Genomic DNA, 25,537 nt, shown 5'->3' with positions numbered 1-25,537 from the left:
TGAACATGCGGTAAAAAGTGTCCCACCAGAAAGCGGAAGCAAATGTGAACAGTATTCAAAAAAAGAAACACGAACCATAAACACAATCTGCTATATGTCGGAATTTATTTTTCCTGTCACGTTCCTTATCATATATCGATCTAAATAATTTCAGCCGTGAGATGGTGTTATTATTTTTGTGTAGTTTTTTGTTTCTTTTTCATTTTCCAAAGCGTGATATTAGGGTCCCGTGGGAATCGAACAACTCGGTAGGCATTTTAATGAAACTTATTTATAACACTAAAAAGTTAAAACAAAACAACATAACAATAAAACCTAAAGCTAAAATGGAGAGGGCCCGATACATGAGGTCCTTTTTGCTACCGTCGGTAGCAAAAATGTACGCATTTACACGAACGAAACGAAGCATACGGACCACCAGAACTGGGGTGTCGTATCCTTCGCTCCCATCGCAGGTCTCTGTAAAGCTCGAACATAGCTATTGTCAACGTAAAAGTATGCGATTGAACGAACGATTGGCTTGCCACTAGCCAAGAATAGGATGGCTGGATACAACGCTGCAGAGCTGAGTTTGTAGGTTTTAGTTACAATTGTTCGCGATTTAATCCACGACAGTCCCCTGGACGTATGCCACCGGTTGAGGGCACGCCTGAATGTAGCAATTTTCTAAACAACTTTGATTGGCAATAAGAAGCACGAGTAAGCTGCGGACTGGTTATACACATTTTCCCTCGCCAGTGCGTTGGGAGCGGCTACATGTTGTTTTGAGGAGCACAAATTTGGATTATGCAGACAATAAAACGGTACGTGCCGAATGTTCTGCAATACTGTAGCTGTGGACTACAGTCGCCTATTGTTTCGATTGCGCGCACAGTTAGAGCAATTTAAATGTATACCAAAATATATATATGTATCCTTTCTATCTTACTACAGCTCTAATCACACTTGGGGGGACTTCTGAAGCGGGATTTTCCATGTGCAAATTATGACTGTTGAAATTTACAACACAATTTTTGGCGCCCACAGTTAAGTACACGGCCGCACGTTAGCTTGTCCGTAGGGACTCGAGGAGGGTACTTCATTTACTGGGAGTAGAAGTCGCTAGTTTTCTAACGTTTCCCTGCTCTACTGTCACACTCATAAATTGTACGAAGCAATTGCTGGCGTTGGGTTTGGTTACAGAGTTTTGTGGTTTGTTTTCTCTTTTTTTCTGTCGAGCGTATGGCTTTTCTCTTATAATTCTGGTTGCAAAAGCGATAAATAGGGTAGTAGTATGGTTTTCCATTCACAATAGGCTAGTATCTTTCTCACTAATTTTTAATGTAGATGCACTTCATTCTCTTCTACGCGTGTCCACCACGTAGGGCAGGGCAGCACACGGGAGGGACAAACTAACGTTGTAGTAAAATTGTTTTTTTTGTTTGGTTAGATCGAACGGTATGCGAGAATGTAAATCGATTCCTAGCATAGGCTAACATTTGTTTTGAGTAACCAATTCTACTTACCGCATACTAAGCGGATGCTTGAGCTGCCACTAGCTACATCACTGTATACAATTGTCCGTTCCGTCCGGGATAGGATTACCACAAGCCAGTGAACAAGATTTCCCGTGGCACGCCTCGCACACGTCGGCAGCTTAATTTCGATTGCCACAGAAAAAGGTTCGACGGAGGGGAGCACTAATCTGGGGTACGTTTTGTCTGGAGACATCTTCCGCCAACCGAAACGAATCCTGGAAGATCGTGGTTGTAAAGAACACATCCGTTGCTGGAATGGCGTGGCAGCGTTGCCGCCAGTGTGTCGGTTACCAAACAGTGTTAAGCTTCGTCGGGGTAAACTGATCGTTACTAGCCAAAGATGATTCTTCTTTTGCTACCTCTAGCAATCCTGCTGCATCACGGCAGAGATCCCGTTTGCTCACTATTCTACCCTTCCCTGCCGGTAGCATCACTCCGTGTCGGCCGTTAACTTCGATCCGTGACGGTTTGGGGCCGCGATTCGGCGTTGCCCACCTCACTGACGAATGACGATACGGAGCCGTGGCGCGACTGTACCCGGGGCTTCAACGATTTCAGCTGCGTTGTCCCGTTGTACTGGACGGCCACATCGCCGCAGCTGCTCAGCGGATGGCTGTCGAAGACCCCTGGTACCGACACTGGCACCAGGGGTCTGCTTTCGGCCACCATCGGGGTCGTCGAGGGTGCGTGCATTTGTGGGCTGATCGGTGTCGCAATGCCACTGTCGTCACTGTTGGTGACCTTCACGCCAGACGACGAACCCGACGACGACAGGGTGCCCGTGCCGTGCTCCGGGCTGGTGTTGCACTCTTCGAGCTTGTGCAGCCACAGGGTCGCCCGCTGCTGTCGGATCTGATTGAAGGAGTTCGGAAAATAGGATTTTTTCTTCGTCGGTGTCCCGGTACCACCTGGGCCACCCGAGCCGTCCTGCTCGTTGGCTTCCTCCAGCACGTTCAGCGCCAGCCCGAGGTTGCTGTTGAACGATATGGATTTCCCGATCTTCCGATCGACGAATATCGGTGATCGTTTCTTTTGCGCTTGTAGCTGCTGCTGCTGCTGTTGCTGAAAATCCTGCACCTGCTCCAGAATGCGGCAGATCTCGCCGGGCAGCACGGAGTCCGATTTGGCCTCGACCGTCTGCTCGATGAAGCGCGCCAGCGTGTGGACGGTGTTCTCGAGCGTCTGTACCTGCGTCTGGAGGGACTGTATTTGGTCGTGCTGCGCCAGCCGTGTTTTCTCCAGCTGCATCAAGCTCGACTGAGCGAACTGGAACTGCGTGTCCAGCTGCTGGTGTTCCTCCTTCAGCCGATTGTAGCTCAGTAGCTGGTGGTTCTGGGACGTCATCTCCTCCTGCAGCACATTATATTCGACCTGGTATTCGATCAGCTGACGCGAGAAATCGGACTGGAACACATTCCGAAAAACCTTCTCCATCACGCTGCCATCGATCTTGGGGATCACGTTCTTCAGGTAGTTCATAATGTCCTCGAAGTTGTCCCGCTGCAGTAGCGCCTCTTTGTGCACTTCCAGCAGTGCGATCGCACAGCGAAAGATGACGTCGAACGACTCGAGAAAGAGTAGGTCAAACACGCGCACGACGAAACCGAGCGGGAAGTGCGAACTAAAGACAGTCAGTATCCAGGGAGCCGCGTATAGTGTGGGAGAGATGTCGTGCTGATCGAACCAATCGTACAGCTCCGGGATATGGTCTTTGAGCAGGCGGGACAGCTGATACAGCTGCAGCTGGAACTGTTTCATGTCCGGCAGATACTTGGCCCGCATCTGGCGGCGGAACATGAGATGCTTCAGCAGATCGAAGGCGTCCGCTTCTTCGAGCTTTAGAGCGGTTAGAAAAGGAAGCAAACATAAATGTGACGAAAGTCTGGCCAACGTTTATTAAGGACTTACGTGGAGTAACAGTACAGCACAAATAAATCCCAACCCTTGGCAATAGCCGAGCTCCGGATCGAGGATTGAGTACGCCTTCAGCAGATTGAACAGCGACAGCTGTCCGATGCCCAGCGCATCCTTATAGTACTTGTGATCAGGGAAGGTACGTCCTGCAATGTCGAAGGAATTAATTTTTCACTTCACCCTCCTGCTTTTCGAGGTCACTTCGCTGTGCCTTACCCAAATCGATGAATATCGCGTGCTGGTGCTCGGTCAGATTCTTCAGCAGCACTTGGTACGGTGTGTTGAAGTTCGGAAAGTTGGTCGTATCAACCGGGGCCGTATGGTGTACGTGCTGTTCCGCCAGGAACATCCAGATCTCGCCACGCTTCGTGCGTGGTACCCCATTCTTGATCGCCTGGTACAGCAGCGATTGGTTCGCCCGAGCGGACGTCCCACCGGAAGCCTTCTCGAGAAAGGCGTCCCACTGTTCGGCCGATCGCTTATCACAGACCGTTATCTCGTCATACTCGAGCTTGATGCGCTTGATTTCGTTCGATTTGATCTCGTTCTGGCGCGCCTGCAGGTGAGCATTCTCCTTGTCCATGCGGTTTAGGATGATCGTCTGCTTGATGCCGATGCGCCACAGTTCGCGCAACTCTTCTCGCGTGCGCTTCTTCGCACCCCCCGCCAACTGACCGCACGGCGTTCGCAGCGGAGACATGTACTCTTCCGTGCCACTTTTCATCGCCTTCGACGGTGTCACGACGCGATGCAGCATCGCCTGACGCCACGATCCCGTGTGGCCGGTACTGTGCTCCCGCGGGCTGTTTCCCACCTTAATGAAGCTGAAAGAAGGGAACAAGCATCGTGAGCTTTAGGTGCGAAAGCGTGCCCGGTGCGTGACTTACATATCCATCATCGGGGACTTTAGCTGGGGAACTTGTGTGCCGGGTCCGAAATCCGAGTTCATGCGCCCCATCGACGGACTGGAGCCGATTGTCGAGGCCCTGGCCCTTGGTACCGGTTCTAAGCTGCCCTCCTTCAGCTCTCCGGCCGACGCAGAATCCTTCAGTCCCGCAGAACCAGCCACAAAGTCATCCCGGCTGGTGCGTCGCTTGAGCAGATGATCGAACGAGCTGGTCAACGATCGTTTCGCCTTCATAAAGATGCCGCTCCCGCCGAGATACTGATTCAGAAACTCGGTTCGATTCTCCACCGTGTCGTGCACGTGGCGTTGCTGCTTCGACTCACAGTGCGCCCGCAGCAGCATCATCAGGAACTGATTCTGCTCGCCGATACTGTGCCCGGCAGCCTCCTCGGCCCCGTGGTACTTCTCCATCAGCAGCCGCTGCTCGTCGTCCGTCAGCGTGGTGTCGATCCGCTTGAAAATCATATACTGTGTCTTTTTGTCGCTCAGCCCCTCAATATCGGTGCACAGCTTGTGGTACCACAGCATCGGGCAGTGCTCGCAGGAGAAAATCTGGGCCGCAGCCCGGTCTTTCTGCTTCTGCTCCGAGCAGGCCAGAAACGCCTGCGAGATCGCCATCACGATGTCGTCCGCCACCTGCTCCGACTGGCACTTGAACACGTACCCGATGTAACCGTCATTGTTCACGTCCCGGCAGATGATACCGAAGTGGTCCGCATTCTTCTGTCCCTGGGCACAGCTGGCCACATCGCGGAATCCCTTGTGTAGCAGCACCTGCTTCCGGTCGGGGCTGATCAAACGCAGATCGCTCTGCCCGATCAGGAACACCATCGTCCGGTTCTGCTCCACAATCGGCAGCGAACCGATCGACGCGGATCGATCACGGCGCACCGGTGCCCTGCAGGATACGGGGGAATGGTCAATAGTGTTTCATACTTTGCCGGCACTACCGTCCAATTTGAGAACTGTTAGTGAAGCTATGCGCGATTCGGTCTGCGAGGAGCAGCGCGACTATAAATTAAACAATAACATAATGTCCCCAAAAAATATCGTGTGACTTGTAAAGAGGCTTTCAAATAGTTTTTAATAACATTTCGATCGGTTCTATAAGACAGTGACTGAAAGCGTCGCTCTTCTGCAGCAGGCTGTGTATGGGTGTCTTTAGTAGGCTATGATTGGATTGGGCATTCCAAATGGTAATAACCACGGGGTGGTTGGGGCTCTAGAAGCAATCTAGTAGTCCGCTCGAATCGCACTCCGGACGTTTGGGAAGACATTAACGCTAACAGCTCGCATGCCACAAACGGAAGATGGAGATGGTGAAAATGGGCGAAAATAATACGGCAGAGGTGATAACGAAGTCGAAGGCCCATAGAAGCCTGAGTGCTGCAGAGCTAGTGGTGACCGTGTACGTTCGAACTGACTTCGTGAATGAACCCCGCCGCTAATAATCACGGGAAATGGACCATTGGCCACTTACTCCTCATCCGACGACTTGCCGTCTCGGGCCGGTGCTACCATCGTCGGGTGTTGCTGTTGCTGCTGCTGCTGGAGTTGCTGCGTATCCTTAACTGTATCCCCGACGAGTGGCCCCTCTCCGACACCATTACCGACACCACCACCAACGCCACCGGAGACTGGCGCACTATTGCTTGCCTCTTTGGCACCGTCCTCACTGTGAGAGATGAACGTAATCGAGATGGAGACGAGAGATGGGTATAAGGGTTTTTGTGTGTGCGCATGTGTTTGTGTGTGTGTGTCTCGGTGCCACTGATTACGATGGCCACTAACTACGGTTCTACAGGTACAGGCACAGTAACGGTGCACTCGGAAAGGCAACCGATTCGAATGCGCGTCAGGAATTACTAATCATTTGGCCGCCATTTTGGTTCGAAAACCAGTCCCACGCTGGTGACCTCGCTTGTTGACCTCGGGGACTGCGGTATGTGCTCGGTGGCTCGCGTAACTCACACTATCAACCCAGCACAACACACGTGCGCCTCGTTGGTCGTAATTGACGGGCGTTAGAGCGTAGGTGAAGGTGTTACTTACATTTTCTTCACCGGAAGATCGAACTGACTGACGCGTCGTCCCTGGAAGACCGATTCGGGCGGATCGTCAGTGGACGGTGGTGGTGTTGACCGCGGCACTAATGGGTCCTTCTCGACCACCAACGCGCCCAGTTTCCCGTTGCCATCACCATTGCTGTCACCTCCGGCGCTCTGTCGAAAGAGGCGAGCGAACGGATTAGCACCGTAGGCACCGTAGAGTGAGAGCCGCTAACGTACCTTCCGGGAGGCTTCCAGCTGCTGGCGAAGCTTCTCCGCATCGTACGCCTTGAACTTGGGTAGCGCGTCGTCGATGAAGGTGTACGGGACGCGCTTGTGCGATACCTTGATCTTGCCCACGTACAGCACCTCGAAGAACTGCGAGTTGTTGGCGGAGATGTCCGGCAGCGAGGAGAGACTGGACGAGATGCTGGAGCCACCGGTGGCAGCGGCCGCTGCCGCCGCCAAACCACCTGCCCCGCTCGCCGAGTGGTTCAGCCCGCCCGAGAAGCTCTTGGAGGTGGCCAACCGGTGTGGCCCAGCACCGTTCTGGTGATACGGCTGGTGGCTGCCGTGGTGACCGTTGCCCTGTTGGTAAGCCAACGTCGGGCTGCCATCGTGCTGTGCGTGGCGCATCTGTTCCGAGAGCTTCAGGTTCGAGGCGGGCGTCGAGTGAACGCCCTGGCTGCGGAGGGCCTTCTGCAGATCGTTCGCGTTCGCGTTGGACGACACGATACTCTGCGGTATGCTGCCTACCGATCCGCCAGCCCCGATCGTGGACGGGTCCCGCATCTGCTGCAACAGTTCGGCCATCTGTGGGCGAACAGAACAATACGAAACACAATCAGTGCTGCCTGCTGCCAACTGTAGATGCAACGGCAACCCACCCTTCAAATGTTTGTTATTACAACGAACCGACTCGATATAGCTACTGATCGCTAGCGGACTGACTGACTAGAGAGTGCCGTGCGTTGAGTGGCCGCGGGCGAATAGCTTGACGATAATTAACGCCCCATAAAAAGACCAAACAAAACCTTCCTCATTGTCGTTTGTCTGTCGCTTCGTCTCGTTCCAGCAGCAGAGCACTCTGGCCGCTATGCAATTCTAGTTGCACTTGAACCAAAGTCAACTGAACAGTCCACATGGTGGTGGTGGTTGTGGTGGAGTGTGTTTCTATTTCCAGCATCCCCCTTTTGTCCGGGAGAATCGATGCGCGAAAAGCACCCCCCCCCATTTGCCACGGCGCGGTCTAGGGGACGTTAGTTGAGGTTAAAGTTCCAGTCACTTACACGGTGCAACGCGACGCAACGCGCATCGCAATCGCTCACCTAAACACGTGATCCACGCTCAGCTCGCTCGGCAGAGAAAGTCTGAGGCCGGCCGTTTAGTAGCGCTTTGTGTTAGTTTATTTTGTGATCGATTCAAACGTGACCGCGACTCCCATTTGGGCCACCCTATTTGTGAGGATACTGAGAGCCAGCGCTCGCAGATGTTATTTATAGCGGTGCACCTAGAGACTCTAGAGACTTGCTGCCGAGTGAAAGAGTTGCTGTCCAATGTGGAATTTTGGAAACAAAACAAACGTTCATTGGGGTCAACATGTTTACTTGGTTTGGCGATGATAAAGACAGCGTAGGATAAACATCTACTGAACATTGTCTTTCGACTGAAAATCCATCAAGGTAAATATAGTGAATGAGTAAATGATTCGCTAAAATGCATTTACATTACTTGCATTATTAATAACATTTTTCATCTCGGTTTTCAGCCGAATCCAAGCCGATTTCAGTTCAACTGCGAATGCCGACAAAAGTGTTTTAATATTCGATGTACGACTGGACGTAGAACAACCACTGGACTATGTGAGGTTAGCTTAAGACTAATTTGTTTCAAAAATGTTACACCGTTCGTCATGTCCTTCTACACTTTCTGGGTGCACCCCGATGGTGGATGTAGTTTGTGTCGCAAACTAACAGGCAACTGCCAGGCTAACGGCTGCCAATGCCGTAAACAAATGACCGAATCGATGCCGAAGGGTTGAAAGATGTTAGCCGTAAGGTCATCTCGTCGCGACGGTGCTGCGTTGGTGCGTACTACTTTTAGAAACTTTGCAATGTTTTCTTTCGCAACATAGTCTGTCTTTGCTTCGAGAACACTCAACGATCAATTGGGAAATTTTCATCCGAATGTTTTACGAAGTTCATCCGGAGTTTCCGATAAAGCGATGAGTAATTGCTACACATAAGTTTGAAAAGCCAAGTTGTGCGCGTTGAAAGATTCGCGAACCTACCACAACTTGGCCGACCCCCGTGGGTCTCTGAATTTTGTTTTGTTCTTCGGAACTTTAACATTCATGCCTCGGTCTCCATTAATCATTTCATATTATTGGTGTTGTATTAGAAAATTGTATCTTTTCCTGTGCGACTAAACCTCAAACCCGGAGCATGGTGAAGAATTGGCCCCCGTTTGTGGGATCATTTAGGAAAACAAATCACTTCCCACCGGCCTCATGCAAGGTTAAAGGGGAGTACCTGTGGCAAGAATTCATTTCGCGCCACTAAATGCGTATTACAATTCGTTTCCCTTTTTTATTTCCCATTTTTGAAACCCCGAAACCCACGTGTCTTCCACATGTCCACGCGTGCCGCTAGGTTTTGTACCCAAAAATAAACCCACTTACACAGCGGCGACAAGACACGAGCGGTCGAGCAGCGATAGACCGGTGTAAGAAGCTCATAACAACAGCCAGCATCGGCCAGACGGCGGACTACCTCCGATTACGCATTTCCATAACGGCGGTGAAAAGCGATAAAGATTGGCTTTCATACCGTCCGGAGCGCCAGCATCTTCTCTCTCTCGGCCGATAATGATTTTTGTATGTACCCTTTTCAGGGGTGTTGGTCCCGATGGGCCTCTTTCTGTGTGTGGTTGGCCTCTAAACGGTCCCCGGGGGGGTAGATGGGACAACCCGAAGAAACCTTACCAGGGGTCGAATGATGCTCTACGTTTCGTTTTTTAACACAGCACGAATCAGGAGCTTTCTCTTCCCTGAGGACACTAATCGAGCTTTGAGGCGGCCCCCGAACGATTCTGGCCTTGCTTACTGCCTTGCGCCAAAGCCGTACTTACGTTGCGTTTCCTTCGCCGTCGGAGAAGAACATGGAAACTTGTGATTTAATTAGACGTAATTGAATTTTCATTGTTCTGCTTCCGCTGGTGCCCCTTGACGGTGGCGGGCGATGGCTCCCGGCGGCACTGGTGGCGTTGCCGAGCTGAAACCGACGCTGACGCCACTAGACGGCCAGAGATTGAAGTGATTTGTCAACGTTCGCCGTGCTGCGAGGGCTTTTGCCCTCTTCGCGTATTTGTTGAAGGGCACAAATGGGAGTCTAAATGACGTTTTGCGTCTTGCCCCGAAAGATAGACCACGTCTTCATTTGCGTCTGTCAAACGGGCTCCGTTTTCACTTCACTTTGGCTAAGAGCGACTGCTGCGGGTCATCTGAAGGTGAGCTTGTTCTGCAGCTTGTTATTGATTCGCTCCGTTTGTCGAAAGAAAGGTTATAGCTAGAGGCAACGAACCAACGCGCCGGCATCGACGTCATATTTTAGGCAGGTTTTGTGCCGCCGGTCCGTCTCCGTTATGAAGATTCGGCCCCGGGCCCGTGTGTCCTGAGTCCGGAGCGCAAGAAAACGAACTTTGAAATTCTTCTGACCCAAGAAGGTCTTTCGAAAGGTGATAGTAATTTAAACTTTTGGTATCATTTCTTACACCTTTCGGCATACCTTTTACACCGACAGAAGGGAGCACCCAACTCAAACACTTTATATCGCAACCTTCTTGCTGGAAAATCGACTCGCATTTCCGCATGGGATTTAAATTAAATCCCGCTTCCGTGTTGATACCTTTCATCGGATTTGTCATAATCCTGGGTAAACCGAGCCACGGGATGGATTTAAGGTGTAGCCCCGAGACGCACACAACCTAAATCCGGAGCCCCAACATGCGGAACCAGCATCAGTCTTCGGGAGAATCAATCATGCTCTGCTGAACGAGGGAACGAGGCAACAAGTTTATTTTTAACTCTTTTCCGGGCTTTCGGTTCGTCCTGTCCGGGGATACCTGTGGCATGTGATGGGTTCATTAATGGAAGGATATTTTTATGCACCGCCTGCAATGGTGACGATTGGCCACAGGACGAGCGCTGCTAGGGCGGTCGCAGACACAGCAGTGGTGGTCACTCTTCCGGTGAATTCCAGGCTTTGCCTATTTATATCTCTGTGAAACACCTGGGCACACAATTTCCCAATAATAATGGGTAGAACAAGATGTTATGCTTGCGCCCCGGGTGCTCCGCAGAGTCCAGAGTTAATATTTAATTTCGCTTCCGTCACGTGGCCCTCTAGGTTTGGAACGATCAAAGCGAACTGAAACTGCCCGTCTCGCTTTTTTCTCACCCTGTTTTATAACCTAGGTAAACCTTGGTCCGAAAGTGTGTGGCCACCAGGACCCACTGGCACTGAGCTGTGACCCCAATTACGGACTAATGGGGAGAAATCTGTGTGTGACGGAACAGCGGCAAAAAGCTCAGGACCACTGGACCGTACGTGACAGGGGTGTCGATCGCTGCCCGGCAGACGGGGACGCTTGATGTGTGCACGGATTGATGACGTAGTTTTGATAGATGACTGGACTCACGGAAAAAGGCAATAGCCGAAAGAAATTAAAGTGGCACGGAGTGACCGACCAAATTATGATTGGACACTTTTCAAATGACCGCATAGCGTACAACGTATAACTGCGGTGATCGCACTTTTAGCGACTTTTTTCGAATTTTTTGTTTCCGAAAAAGTTCCACAACTCCTCTTATCACGCTCCGACGTGGCCTCACACGTGGCTCAGTTGCACCTTTTTTGCTTTGCTCACTCTAATTACGTTCGACGGCAGTTTCAACGGTGCCAACGGAGCACTTTTAATCGGATAAAATACGGTTTAATGTGATATTCATTAAACTTTGCCAATGGCAAACCGCGGCCCATAAAAACAACGGCACGGTCAACACGGCACTGGCCTGTGTGCAAGGTTCTCGTAGGATAAGGCGGCGTTTTTCCCCCCGTCTATTTACTGTTTCCTTCCTGGAGGTGAGAATTCCACCTACGGGGCCACAACTCGATAGCAAAATTTGCGAAACCAAACGACACGACGAAGACTCACTAATATGAATGCATCTCCGAGGAGGTGCTGGCTGGCGTTTGATTGCTCATTAAAATGGCTCGCTGGACGGATAAATTATTAATACAGCCATCTCAAGCGCCCGAATCAGAAGGGAAAACATCCGGTGGGCAATCCACGGCCGGGCGTGCTTGTGGAGCAAATTTCGATTTAATACGAAAAAGGAAGAACACGTACGTCCAGGGTCGGTTCCTTGCCCGACACCTGCAAACTCGATTGTAAGCATCTTTAAATTACACTTGAACTTCGGTTCATGAAGCAAATCTTTTTCACTCAGCATAATCATTATTAGGGCCCGCAATGTTCGGACGCCCCGTTCCGTACGACGCAATCCGTCGATGGTCATTAAATAGAGATTTGCGATCCGGTTCGGATCCGAATCGATCTCAATAGGAGCCCGAAGATGCCAAACAGCGATCACTCCGGCCAATGGCAGGCTCGAGCTTGTTCGCCCGCCTTCATGTGGCAACCGCTGTTGGGCTCGGACACACTCGGGAACGGGACGAAGAAAGTCATTATTTTTAGATTGACTTCAAAGTCGGGCTCAATGCTTTCCGTTCGGGGGGTGTGGGTTGTGTGTGGCTTGTGAAATTTTTCGGTACTTTAACACAAAGTGGCCCGTGCGGTCCATTTGTGAGTTGTGGGGTACCCGGTACCCAAAAACCCGGTGAAAGCTCCTAAGCCCCGTACCGCACTGTTTACTGTCACAATCAATATACCGAATAGTGACCCTTCGGAGCCCTGTTTGGGAGAATTGCTTTGGGGGGGGACAGGGACGCACAGCAAAGCTAAGACCACTGTCATCGTCCTCGGCACAGTTCCATCACAATAGGGGTCCGTTTTCCTTTTTTGTTGAAAACAATTTGCTAAACCACCCCACGGAGACCTATTCGTTGGTTCGGCCCCACAGGAGGCTCTCCACTCTGCTGGCCAGCATATGGCGGAAGCAGTGACTAGGCAGAACGTTGCAGGGCACGTTGGAAGCATTCTGGTCATTCCGGATATGGAAAGCACGGTTTCAGTTTGACCGTGAGTGTATGTGTGCGATACTGAAAACATAAAAACGAAAATGGTTTAAAGTTGACCCCGGCGGGTTATTAGTTTACTTGGAAAAACGAGTCGGAAAGAATGTCGAGTTCTCTCTGTGCCGATTTGGTCACATTCAGGCACTAAACTGTTGACTTTATACTGTCCACGGCAATTTTTGTAAATGATGCTTCCCCGAATAGCGTGGTTCAATTTCGTAGCATAATCAAACACTTTGGACCAACGAGGGGTCTCAATGAAAGTTCAAGACGGACCCTCGCTTTACACAACACATCGGGGTACACACAAACGAATCCGATAGTTTCTACAAAACGGTCGCTGGTGTTGGTTACAGCGAGGAAAGTTAAACCTCTTGATCCCCATTCCCGCCCTACTCAACATCGAACCCGATGCTACCCGGACGTTTGTATCCGTGTGTTTGTGTTCGTGGCGTTTAACGATCGTTCGTGAGGAGACAACTAGGCACCGAGGACCGATTACTACACCGAACAGTGCCGAGCTGGGGAGCTCACAGTCGGAAGTAGACGAAAAGCTTTACAGAGCTAGGATCGGGGGTTGCATTCTGTGGATTTAATATCACCGTGGATTAGCCTGTCGAGGCCATTAAAAGCCAGCTGTCAGTTCATTTGTTAGAAACACAGCTCAGACAACTGAAAATGTTCGCTTCCAAGTGTTGGGGCTGTGGATGAAAACCACAACTTGGAGCGCCAACATATACAATTTCCGCCAGTCAAACAGTCCATCGAACCGTCGCTCGGTTGTTCGCAGCTTCTGCAAAGGTACTTTTGGGTCGGTGTCCTGAATTTCGGACTGCCCAGACGCATGATTGACACCATAATGAAGAAGAGGGCGTTACGAGACTTCAAGCGCTCGACAACTCCCCCAAGTCGGCCGCAGTTATTAATTTGTTTTCTAGCTCCAGTCTCGGGCTCCAGACACGCAATTTGTGAACAGAATGGAGAGAGCATTAGTTTGGGGGGAAACAAATGAAACACTGAAACGGTTGATGGGGGTCAACTGTTTTGGGCCTCGTTGTGACATGATTTGTTGTCTGTCTGGTAGAACTTTCACTCTTACGAAGGGTGCCAATGGTTTATGATAGGGTTCTGATTGTTCCGCATTCCGCATTCACCAGATCAATTAACAAAAGAAGACGTGGTTTGGTTGAACTGTAATAAATCCCAATCTTTCTTCAACGCATACAATCGATGAACTTGAAGTAGTTTGAGCGAACCATAGAAAAAGTGGGCACCTCTTCGACTTGTGAATAAAAATACTTGGCATTAACCACCAGTCAACAAGTTCGCCGAGTGGCGAAGGGGTCGAGCCGTAAACTTCTTGTTTGGCACTCTGTGTTCCACAAGTCCCTCCGTCAAGGGTCACTGATTCCCGCCTACCCGTGAATACCGACCGAAACATAACAACTCCATTCGTGTGGTGAAAGATAAATTGGTCGTGATAAAGTTGGCAACATAACGTGCATTATGCTCTGCTGACTCCCTCGCACGGACCAACACGGCAACGATTGGGGTGGAATTTTCTTCGTCACACATACCCCCCTTTAGTGGATTTCGCCGTTTTTTTCTATTGTTGTGCTCCACTCACTGATCCGGCATTCGAAAAGGCTGGCTGCTTTTGGTTCATGAATAAATTATACAATTTTCGGTTCGGTTCCTGCGGAAAGTTTTCGAACCGAAGTGAACCGAACGAACGCAGGGCGGCCAACCGAATGGGTTAGGCAGTGACCGAATGGCCGGTAAAACGATTCACGTCCTCCTCGTTGATAGTGAATCACTCTCTCAGTCTGAGAAGAAAACGAAAGAAGATCATCAGCGCGATTGGGAGATGAGCTTTACGGCTGAAGTGCGTTGGGCACGGACCACGGCGCTTATCGATTGTGACCCGCACATCATTCGCTCGAATAACACATGAGCGATTCCACGTAGTGCCACAGAAAGCGATACTGGTATTCGCCCATTTTACTAGCGACCATCAAAAACCCAACCGTCAGCACGTGCGCCGATGGAGACGCCTGGTGGGGCGTGTGAATGGAGGCGCCAGGTTAGCGATGAAATGATGAGCGTTCGAAGCCCACGGTTACTTACATTTTTCTTCATCCGATAGGACGAAGCGTCACTCCAGGAGGTGATCATGACGTTGTCTTTGTACAGTGGGAGGGTAAACATTTCTTTCTGCGTTTCGTTTTCTCCAAACCGCTTCCAAACTTTGGAGGAGTTAGATAAACAGTCCTCGCCGGAAACACTCACGACACTTGCATCACATCAGGAGCACACACGGGGTGACGTTTCGTCGGAGCGGTCCCATGGCCGCGGTGACTCGGCGACAAAACAACGGTTCCCGGCACTCAATCAGCACCAATTGCTTCCAATTAACTCAAACACACCGGTCACTGCTAGCGGTCTTCGGTCACTCTCGTTCGATTACGCACTCGTCCCTCCGCCAACGTAACACGCGGGTTCGATGCCAATTTTATTGATTTGTTTACTCCGGCTCCGAGCGCGCGGAGCGCCTTTCTATTGAACTTGATTTGTGGGGCTTCCAACGCCCTCGGCGCGTGGCCCCACTCGGTCCACGGTCCGCACACCGGGCTGGCGTTGTCTGTCTGCCTGGAAAAACACAATGGCCGCTCTGTCGCATGTGGAGAAGGTGATGTCAGTGGGCCGAAAAAAGTTCACCCTCAGACACGCCCGTGCAAGTTGAGTCGATACTCGACTCGGGGTCTAGTCAAGACGTGGCTGGAGTGTGTTGTTTGTTAGGGGGCACTACAAAACAGAGTGTCCATTTCGAGTGTACACTGATCCCTAATCAACGGAAATCCGTTGTCCGTGTTTCTGATCTGTTAAGGAAGTTGGACGTTTTAAAACCATGACACGGCCGGTACCATTTTGTTTCACATTTCCAATATCTGACCAAAGAGACCGCCGAGCGCACATTTCACCGTGTGCCGTTTCGCTCATTTGGCCCGCGAAACGAAGATTCGAAGACCGCTGCCCGCGAGCGAGCGGAAAACAATCCGTGACCGAGTGTTGGCCTGATTTAATCAACTTATTTAAAAATAATCACGACACTGTGCCGCCGTGCCGTATCGTGGCGTGGCAAAAATACACCAACACCACTGGCACCAGCAGTGGGTGGTGCTGTTTCCGCACCGACACCCGCCACCGACCGAAGTGCACTGACCGAAGGCAAACGGGAAAAACGAAGAAAAACGGCTCCACACAAAGAAGAGGTTACAAAAGATGGGAACGTTTCTCATTTCGCCCGCACCAAAACACCTCCTGTTTGGGAAGGGATTTCGCGGCTTGGTGTCAATCCCGGTGTGCCGGGTCAGCCCAACTGGACGCCGAAGAAGCGGTGCAAATGTTTATCTGAAGCCCTACGGGCGAAAGGAAAAACCGATTAAGCGGCCGGCCGTCGCCCGAGACACCTTGAAATCGGTGGCTCCACGTCCGATGAAGTGCCGGAAGCTATCCCTCTGGACACACTGATCCGCTCCGGAAGGGAAAAGCATCAGCCCCAAAGCGCGGGCCAAAGTTTTCCGTTTCGTAACACCGTGACAGCGAAGGAACAATCGTGAAGGACACGTTCGCGCAAACCGCGGGTGCGCACTTAGGAAAATTAATTTCTTGCCACCGAGCGGGTGCGCTGGAAATGACCAAATCCCACCACTGTGCCGCTTCTTCCCCACTGCTTATCACAATAATTGCAGTCGGGTTAGGTCACTGTCACTGACACTGGAGGAACTAATTTCCACCGTTTCCTCGAGGCACATCCTCGCATTCCGGGACTTCGCCGTAGCCCCCGGAGCGATATACAGATAGTGCTCTAATCATACGCGTAATAATAGCCGAATCGAATTTCCACTGTGTTCCACACGCGTTGAAGTGAAGTTTTGACGGTGATCGTCGCCCACTGCGATCGGTGGTGAAAGAAAGACTGACACTGACAGCACAGGGAACCGTGAAAACCGCGCCGCGAAGGAAGATCAGCGAAAACGATCGCAAACCACGGATTGGGACGTCTTCTTTTGCGCACCTCTGTATGTGTCAGTGGTTGTGTCAATCTATTTACGATTCGCCGCTTCGTCATGAGTGATGGCAAGCATTTAAATACACACTCAACGGCCGTCGTCCGCACAGCATGGCTGCGTGTTCCAACGCATGGCCTGCTACGCTCCGTGCGACGTCACAATCGATGGGCAGTGAGGTGTATGAGTAGGCAGTGGCCAATTGTGGTGGTGTGCGTGCCGTTCTTTGTTGCAAAGTCCCACGGTCAACCATTCGGTCCACTTTGTGGGGCTCTTAGTATCACGGAGGACAGCTTGACAGTAGACGGAACCGTTTTACCCAAACCATCCAACAGATTGGCACCATAAGTGCGTCCACGACCTTGGTATTTTATGTAGCAGTCCCAGACATCCGAAGCATGGATAAACATAGATTAAACATGATCCAATCCACGTGAGCACATGCGAACGTTGAGCGATTGATTGTTGCTTTCGTAGACAGCGGCCAATTGGTAGGTTCCCATCTTAGGAAGCAACCTTCCAGCGATGGGTGGATAATAGCAACTGCCAACAGGATCGCAAAATGAGGGCAATAAAACGGAAACACTGAGCTACGCCTGATACCCATACCCACGGCTTGGGCACAGAAAGTGACCAATCCCGAGAGGAGCCTTAATGCCCCACGCAGGTACCGGCCGGTAGGCGGCTAATTGGTACCTTCCACAACAACAGGGCCCACGTGGAGCAACAATTAGCTCTGCCCACGTTGATTTCTTGGTCCGTCTTTATTTCTTCTATCGCGAGGACACACATTCCACCACACGGTGGGTCTGTAATTGCACCGGCACCCGTGTACTAGCATTAACAACCGATCAGGGAATCGAAACTTAGTTACACGCCAATGCAATACCCACCCAACACGGGGACACCCGGCGACCCCGCCCAGGCTGAGGCTCAACAGATTTGCCAAAATCGCCACCAAAAGCCGCCCGTGTGGTCCTTTTTTTCCTCCTGTTCTTCGAGTCCTTTTGTGTGGTGGCCACAGCCTAGCTTAAGTGTCTTTCCCTGAAGGGGAGCTCACGATAAAAGCACGAGTCACGCACCATCACCGTTGTGCCGTGCGGTGGGCTCGACACGGGGTCGACCACGGGCACAAATCACGGTGGCAGGCAAGCACTTCAGGCAATACCCAACAGTGGGAACCACTCGGCTGCGGGCGCGGCCCAAAACTTTCGGTGGTCCCATGAGAGCAGGGCACCGTGGTCCGTCCGGGGGCGCCCGACAGGACACGGCAGAAGTCACGCGAGCCTCGATGGCTAGAGATTGCCGTGCCGTTTGGTGATTTGGTGTTGATTTGCACTGCTGCTGCTGCTGCTGCTACTGCGGTACTGTGCGCTGTAGGTTTACTGCCGCCATTTACTTTGCGGACCACAGACCCAGGAACCGACACGAAAGACTTGCTGGCACCACTTGGTGTGTCCTGACGGAGCACAATCCGATTGCTAGTGAAACGGTTGTGTCTTCTCTGTTCAGCAAGTATGAATTAGCATTCGGGCGAGTTTGAATTCCAATTCTTTTCTTTTTGGGTAGTGGAATATTTTCTTCCAGCAAGTGTTGTCCAAACCATGACTAACGTTATGATGACTCTGTCGGGCAGCTCATCAGCATCTCGCGCCCTAACCGATGGCGAATGGCCAATGGACAATACTTGCGATAATGAGCCCGGTTTGGACCGAACCGTGGACGCTTATCGTTTGACGCGCCACACTTGACACCAGCCGCGAAACGTGCAGTGAATCGGCAAACTGGAACCGGACTGGAGTATCGCGCACCCGAAAAACCCGTGTCCAGCGCATCTGTCTGGCGACGATAAAGCCATTCGACGTGATGGACCAACGGTCCGGAAATTTCAGGCGCACATCCCTATTTGAAGAGCGAGGATAGAGAGAGAGAGAGAGTACACCGAGGTTGACCCTTTGGGTGGGGGGGATCGGCCCCGCATTGTACCGGACCTGGTGGTTAATGAGATAATTTACATAGAAATCGCTCGTAACGATCCCTTGTCCCCGACTTCTTGGGGGCCGGGACACCTTTTTATGCTATTCGGTTTATGTTCCGGTTGGCGCCCTCGGGGATTACTACAATACGGTCACTGATAGCACTGTCTGAAGGCCTGTGTGGTATGGGCGAAGATAGTGGTTCGGTCCGGGCCGGGCCGCGGGTCTATTTGTTCGTTTATTCTGGTCCCGCCTGGTCGACACGCCCGCCTGACCGAAGCCACCATGAAGCCATCGAACGTGTTGCGTGATTTTGTGCTGATGAGTTCACCGTCCATACACCTTACGAATTCCGTCGAAGGCTTGGCGTGACGCAATTGTGCAACAAGCAGTTGGCCAGCAGCGCTCGACCGTCGGATAATACTCTACGAAAGAACGGTAAAAGTTTATCGAGTGCCCGGGGATTATGGAGCCTTTCCTTCCGGGGCAGGGCAGGAACGGGATCGGCATGTCCCTTTGGAGAAGCGGCCAGCCATCAACCTTTCCACTTCCGCCGGAGACTCATTGATGCGTGCTCACAGGCACGGGGAATAATGTTGAGCATTTTTACGGTCGATCATTAATCATCATAAACCGTGGATTGTGCTGTGGCCATACGCTCGCCGTCGCACGAGGATGGATCCACGGATCCACGGATCGCAATTAATTTTGACAAAACGGATGACACTCTGGCCATTAGGCACTGAAATTATCTTCAACTATTTCTTCAAATTACCCAAAATGAATGATCTGATAAAAACGGACAATCATCATCGGCACCTTTAAAAATCGCTTCTACCGGAACTGTGTTCGTTACGTTAAGGCTTCACGCACCTGTTCATACTTTTCACACTCATAAAAGTGTATGTGCAGCAGTGGGTCCTGGGGAGTTTTCAGCAGATACACCAGCCCAAACTCGGGCCCAAAGATTTCCGCCATATTGTCGTTGCCGATCGTGATGGGCTGCGGGCGCGTACTGGTCGCCTTCGGGATGAGGAAGTCGGCATTCTTTTTGCTCTTCTCCTGCTTCACGATTACCCTGCGGCGAAAGAAAGAGAGAGAGAGCGAGAAAGACATTCATCGACATGATTCCAAAGAAGGTGTCAAGGATGATGGTGCTCCTGGCTTGAGGTGACTTTCAATGGGCCAACTCCCGAGAGGGCTACGATAGTCAGGGACTTACCTGCAGTAGCCGAGGATGTACTTCAGCTTGTGCTCGAACTGTAGCTCAAAGTCCGTGTTGTAAGCTGCCATCACGCCATCCTCAACACCGACCGATAGCTGAAAGAAATGGAAAGGCGAATGAGATGCGGCTCGATTGATTGGAAAGCGGAAGCTCCAAAGTGCCGCGATGATAAATCGATCCCAACGGCACCCAGCGGACATGTGTTCAATTTCCGTCGTGCCGTGTGCATGTCCGTGCACTTCGCTGCATCCGTTCAACGGGGGGCTGCAGTTCGATCCTGTCCGCGTTCGATTGCCATCGCCCGAGGCAGCCAAGAAGGCAAATTCTACAGAATCCTCACCGAATGAAATGTCGTTTCGAATGTGTCGATTACATTTCGTAGCTCCTTTCGCTGTCGGAGAAAATGGCCGCCAGATCGAAAAGTAATCAAAACTTTGAATAATAACGACAAACCACGGGTTTACAGCGCAGTGCTGCTTTCGTTGATGTCAATTTCAAGAACTGTGTAACTCGTCATCCACTAAGTATAGAGCATGTCACAGAACGTACTGTGTGTAAGGCCGTGCACATAATCATTTGTACAAAAGTCTCAACAAACCGAAAATACATGTTCCATCTCACAAACGGCCAACGTAAGCCTCGTTTCGCAGAGCGAAGTTTATGTGTGCAACGTTTAATTCAAACCGACGGTTGTGAGCCAGCGAGCCGGAAAGTGGCCCGATCCATCCCAGAGCCCCATTCTTCCTGCCATCACGAGACCATAGTTTGGGTGGTACTGTAAAGGTGCTGTTTAATCCAGTGGAACAGTTTACGGCCTACAAGCAGTTGGCACTTGTCGTAAAGTGCCGACGACCCCGGTGTCGCGGCCTCTAACAGACTCTCGTACGGACAAAACGCTCCGACGTCTGACCCACCAGACAGAGAACTAGTTTATTTTATTTTTATTTCGTCCAATTCTCAGACGAAACGCCCGTTTAGGACAACGGGGCCGCAACAACCGGTCTCCTGCCCTCCTGATAACGAGCGACATTTATTGTGATGAAAATCCGGTCATTTCCTTCGCCAGAATCCCCAAAACAACTGACATTCCGGTGAAGGCGTTCCGTACTGCTGCTAATTGGATGTGTCGAAGGATGCGCGCCGAGTACACACCCACACACAAACGCACTCGAAGACGTTGGCCGGAAGAAACCGCAATCTCTTTCTAGAGCCACCCAAAGGGCCCACGGCGACACAAATGGCTGCCTTCATCCCATCCTTGTACGCGAGGACGAGCCCCGGGCCATCTTTCCAGATTTCCTTCCATTTGCCACGTGCGGTAGACAGCCACAGTCCCTGGAGCATAATAAATCGCCTCACATCAAACGGAGCGGGCTGAAAAGTAGAGCGCGCCCACCACATTGTCTTCCCATTTCCTCTTCGGAGCGGAGCACAAAAGTTTCTGTTTGCAGAAACAGAACAGGCTTCAAGAGCTTTTCCGACGACCAGATTGTGGAGCAACCCCCGTTTTTCGAAATGGAACTGCGCCGCTTTGTGCGGAACCCGAGGAGCGGAATTAATGTTTGGTTCTTCAGCTCAGTTCAAACTCCATCAGCCTGCCAATAATTCGCGGAAACCATTTTAATTATGCTTCCGCTACCAGGAACTATGGACGCGGAGGGTTCCATTGATCACTCTCCACCGTGTGTCCTCGTGCACTTGACGTCGGCAGCGGTACCGTAAAAGCTTTCTGCATGGCGCCTGTTAGTTTCGTTACAATTTTAATAACGTTCCTCCGCAAAAAGGCCTCGTGGTAATTAATTTTAAAATGAAACGCCGCAGAACAGACACACACATACGTACACGGGAAAGCACTATAAACAATCGACCACACGTGTGTGAATACTACCCGGCCGCTTCACAGTAACCCGGTCCTCGAGCACCGGTGCGCCGACTCCATGCTTTTCGCTCGGACGGCGGGGATACTTAACAAAACGGAAGCAGTTCTATTGCAGCACCAGGACGGCTTCCTCTTGAACGAGATCTTGAAAAAGCCCGCCTTTCTCCCGACGCTAATGGAACTTTTCTCGCTTCGTTATGCAAAAAGAAGCGATGAATGCGACCCACTGGGCTCACCACTTTCGCCATAACTGCATTATGATCCGTGCGCCGGAGCCCACGTTGCGGCTGTCCCGACGATAAGGTCCCCCCCGTCCCCGTCTAGCACCCTTGGCCGTGGTTCGTTCTTTGCGCGTTCGTCCAAATTGTCTCTAATTGCATTCGGCCGGGGCGTTACCGTCCGCACGTGGTCGAGCCCTCTGGACTCCGGGAGGGCTCTCGACGAAACACAAGTGGCGTACCCCAAAAAACAGGACGATTCAAAACTCCGAAAGTTTAGCACCTTCAGCAACTCCTCTACGGCCGGCCGTGCCGCGTGGGGATTAATCTGCTGAGGTTTTCCCACCGTCCCACCGTCACAGGCTAATGGTATTAGCTCATTTAAATGACAGAATTTGTAATTATCACCAAGTCGGGCCAAGTCAGTCTTGCCGCGGATGACGACAGGCCCGGTTCGCGATGGTTTCCGTTCCGTTACTGGTAAGGTACGTGCGCTGAATTTAATTTAAAAGTCACCCCGATCTATCGGGACCGATTGGTCCTCCTGAAATGGCCGGAGAATAATGTAAAAGTGCGCAGAACTTTGTATTCCGTGGCTGGTAAGAGAAATTTCCGGGCACAAAGTGGCGTTACGAAGGGTGAAGGATTAAAGGCTGGAAGCTAATGGAATTCGTTCCATAAACAGCAAGTTCCTCTAAGGCTTTTCAACTTGCATTGAGATTTTGTCAACCAAAGAACGGAAACACACCAGAAAAGATTGTTGCAAATTTGGGTCTTGCAAATGCAAGACAGAGAGAGAGAGAGAGAGAGATTCCGTCAAATCCCCGCCACTTGGTTGCACTCCCTAGTTTTGTCCGTTCTACGGAACCCCCTTCGAGCAAAAATTGCAATTTGGTCAGTCAAAAACTGGAGATCCGGTTGCGAAATTGCACGGCCCGGTTCAGGGAATAAATGGAACTACCCTTCGGTACGCATTTCGCATTCGTCGTTACACCGTGTTCGGTGGTGTTGGAACTCGTTCATAATTGATGAACACGTAATCTCGTTAAGCGGATGAATGGGTTTACGGTGTGCAACCTGCCAGCGTGCGCGTTCCCCGGCCCAAACACCGGAAGAGCCATAAACGGGTAGCCTCCGTCTGTCAATCCACTCAGCGCAGCAGAACCAGCAGCAACAGCAGCATCATCCGCACCGTCGGTCAGTCCGCGGGGCGTTTGCCGGGTTCCGATCGCGAAACGCGTGCCCCTTGGAACACCGATTTCCGCCGATGGGAAATCGATATTTCGCCGCCCTTCATCCACCCCCCGGGGGGGGCGTGGATGTTGTGGAACGCCCTGCGTTGCGGAGCCCAATGTCGGACTTTTGATGGTTGGTCGAGCCCCGGACGGCCGCGGGGCGCTTTTTTGACTGCTCAAAGCCATACCATGTGATGTGTTCTGGTTTCCCCGTTGGCGGAGTTTGTTCTCATTTTCTGCCGGTGAGTGAAAGTTTGCCCACGGTTTCCCTTTTCTTGCTTTCTCCGCATGTGACCACCGAAGGTCTGTTCCGCCAAGCTGTCGGTACGGTGCGCGGAACCACCGGGCGAGTAAATGGCGCAAGGACCAGCAACGAGCCAGCCTGCGCCAGGCTGCGGGGTTGTGAAAAGTTTATCAACGGATCGTCGCTGGGTACTTACCGTTACATAACTTTCATGGTTCCGAATGTCGGCAATGGACCACGGTAGCATGGCCGCCGAGAACCGGGGATCGACCGAAGCGGATCCCCTCCAGGTCAGTGTCGTCAGGCGGGTTTTCATAGTTGCGGTCGTCGTCGTGGCTGCGTTCCGGTCCAGCTTTGTGTTTCTACCAGCGGCCACCACTGTTTTGCGCTGCTTGGTCGGTCGGTTCCGTCCGTTGTCCCTCAGCTTTGTGCCGGAGCGTTGTGCACGTTGCAAAATGGCCTACACTTCTCGCATCCCACAGCACCACATTAGCAACATCCGAGCGCACGCTCAAGGCCTAAGCGTGATTAGCCCCCGTTTGTAATGCTTACAGCACACACCCGAGTGCTGGTTGATGAAGATTTTTCAGATTCTGTGTTGTCTTTCACTTATCACTTGTCACGCGACGGTTGAACTGAAGCTTGCCACACAGAACTTCATTAAGCACAACTATTTAAACACGGTTTTTTCAATAACTTTCTAGTGTTTCACTGACGGAGTGCAATCACCGCAAAGGGGAAGAAATAAAATATTATACCTCTTCGAGAGATGATGACGGCCATTGCAACGCGTTGAAGCGCCGCGCCCGAGCACGAATGCGCCTGAATGTAGGCAGCGGACGAGCAGATGCGTTTGACCGTTCCTGGATACGAACAATTCAAAACATTCCCCCACCTGACCAACGAACAAAAGAGGGGTGTTACAGTGACGCCGTTGGGCAAACTCACGGTTTTCACTGATGCAAATAAGCATTTCTTCTACATTTTCAAAGGAAAGTATCGCATTTTCGATCCAAAACCTTCTCGAAGGTGAAAGTGACTAGGGCCTAATTTTCGCCGACCGAACCGGAGCGCTGGAATCGGATCGATAGCAGAAATACTTACGGAGCGAACAGCGCTCCGCCGAACCACGTACACGTAAATTGCAAAGCATCTTCGTTCTCCGGGGAAAGAGACCGTCCGTGGCAGCGGCAAATTACTCTGCAGGCAATTGCCCCGTGTGAAGGGATGGAAAAGGAAATTGCTTTCCGCACTACGTAACCGCGCGCTAGGGCTGCTGTTCGCAATCCTCCAAGACGAACAAGAGGCCAAGGGTGGGTAAGAAAAAAATCAATCCCTTGCCGTGCCGGACCGTGGTTTCCCTTGCGTTGCCGACTCTATCGTCGCCCCCTGGCGCTTTTCACTGCCACTGGCCAGGGAAACCTCAGTGTTTAGCACAATTTTCACCGTCGGACACGCGAGATGAGAAACAGAAAACACACATTACACACCGTTAACACCGTCTTTTTCCGCACACACCGCGGCTTTCGCAGCGGGCTTCTTTCGTGGGTTTGCAAACATTGAAAAACCCCGATTTTTGACTTCCTATTTCCCTTATTTCCCCTATTCCTTTCCCCTATTTCCCTTTTGCGTTCCCGAGCTCTGTTTTTTGCCTGGCTCGCTCGTTTTTCTTCCTAAGTCCAAATTCTCACTGAAATTCCCTTTTGAGACCAAATTCTCACTAGTGAAAAAGGGAAAGCGATGACAGCTGCGGTGCTGACAGGGTGCCCCAGAGTGGACTGAATTCGAATTGACGGTTGATGGTTTCTTCTTTCGCGTGTTCTTGGAGAAACCCCAGTTTAATCTATGGATTAAACGTAAATGTCGTTATACAACAATGCCTTATTGTTTCGATATGTTTCTCATTCTTTTCTTAGGTAACATACCACGCGGAAAGCAAAGAACGCTCAGTTACCTGGGCGAAGGTATGTACGATGTTAAATGTTAAGTGATCAGCATTGTCGGCTCGAAGCATAGCGCAGCGGGATGTACTGTGATGAATGGATTA

General features: G+C 51.2%; 1 protein-coding gene across 1 annotated transcript; it reads right to left on the bottom strand.

The window, feature by feature from the left end:
• Nucleotides 1–102: 102 nt before the first annotated feature.
• Nucleotides 103–23,806, bottom strand: LOC131211668 (TBC1 domain family member 4). Its single transcript, XM_058205243.1, has 10 exons — nt 23,687–23,806; nt 19,912–20,009; nt 19,563–19,767; nt 6,627–7,199; nt 6,391–6,560; nt 5,819–6,013; nt 4,319–5,236; nt 3,648–4,255; nt 3,426–3,577; nt 103–3,353 (listed from the first exon to the last, which is right to left on the bottom strand). Exons 1-10 carry the CDS (start codon nt 23,804–23,806, stop codon nt 1,965–1,967), a joined length of 4,428 nt encoding a protein of 1,475 aa, XP_058061226.1. The 3' UTR covers nt 103–1,964.
• Nucleotides 23,807–25,537: the final 1,731 nt, after the last annotated feature.

This window comes from Anopheles bellator, chromosome 2 (genome assembly GCF_943735745.2).
Source record: "Anopheles bellator chromosome 2, idAnoBellAS_SP24_06.2, whole genome shotgun sequence".
Classification (NCBI taxonomy): domain Eukaryota; kingdom Metazoa; phylum Arthropoda; class Insecta; order Diptera; family Culicidae; genus Anopheles; species Anopheles bellator.
This window is presented reverse-complemented; position numbering and strand designations above follow the sequence as displayed.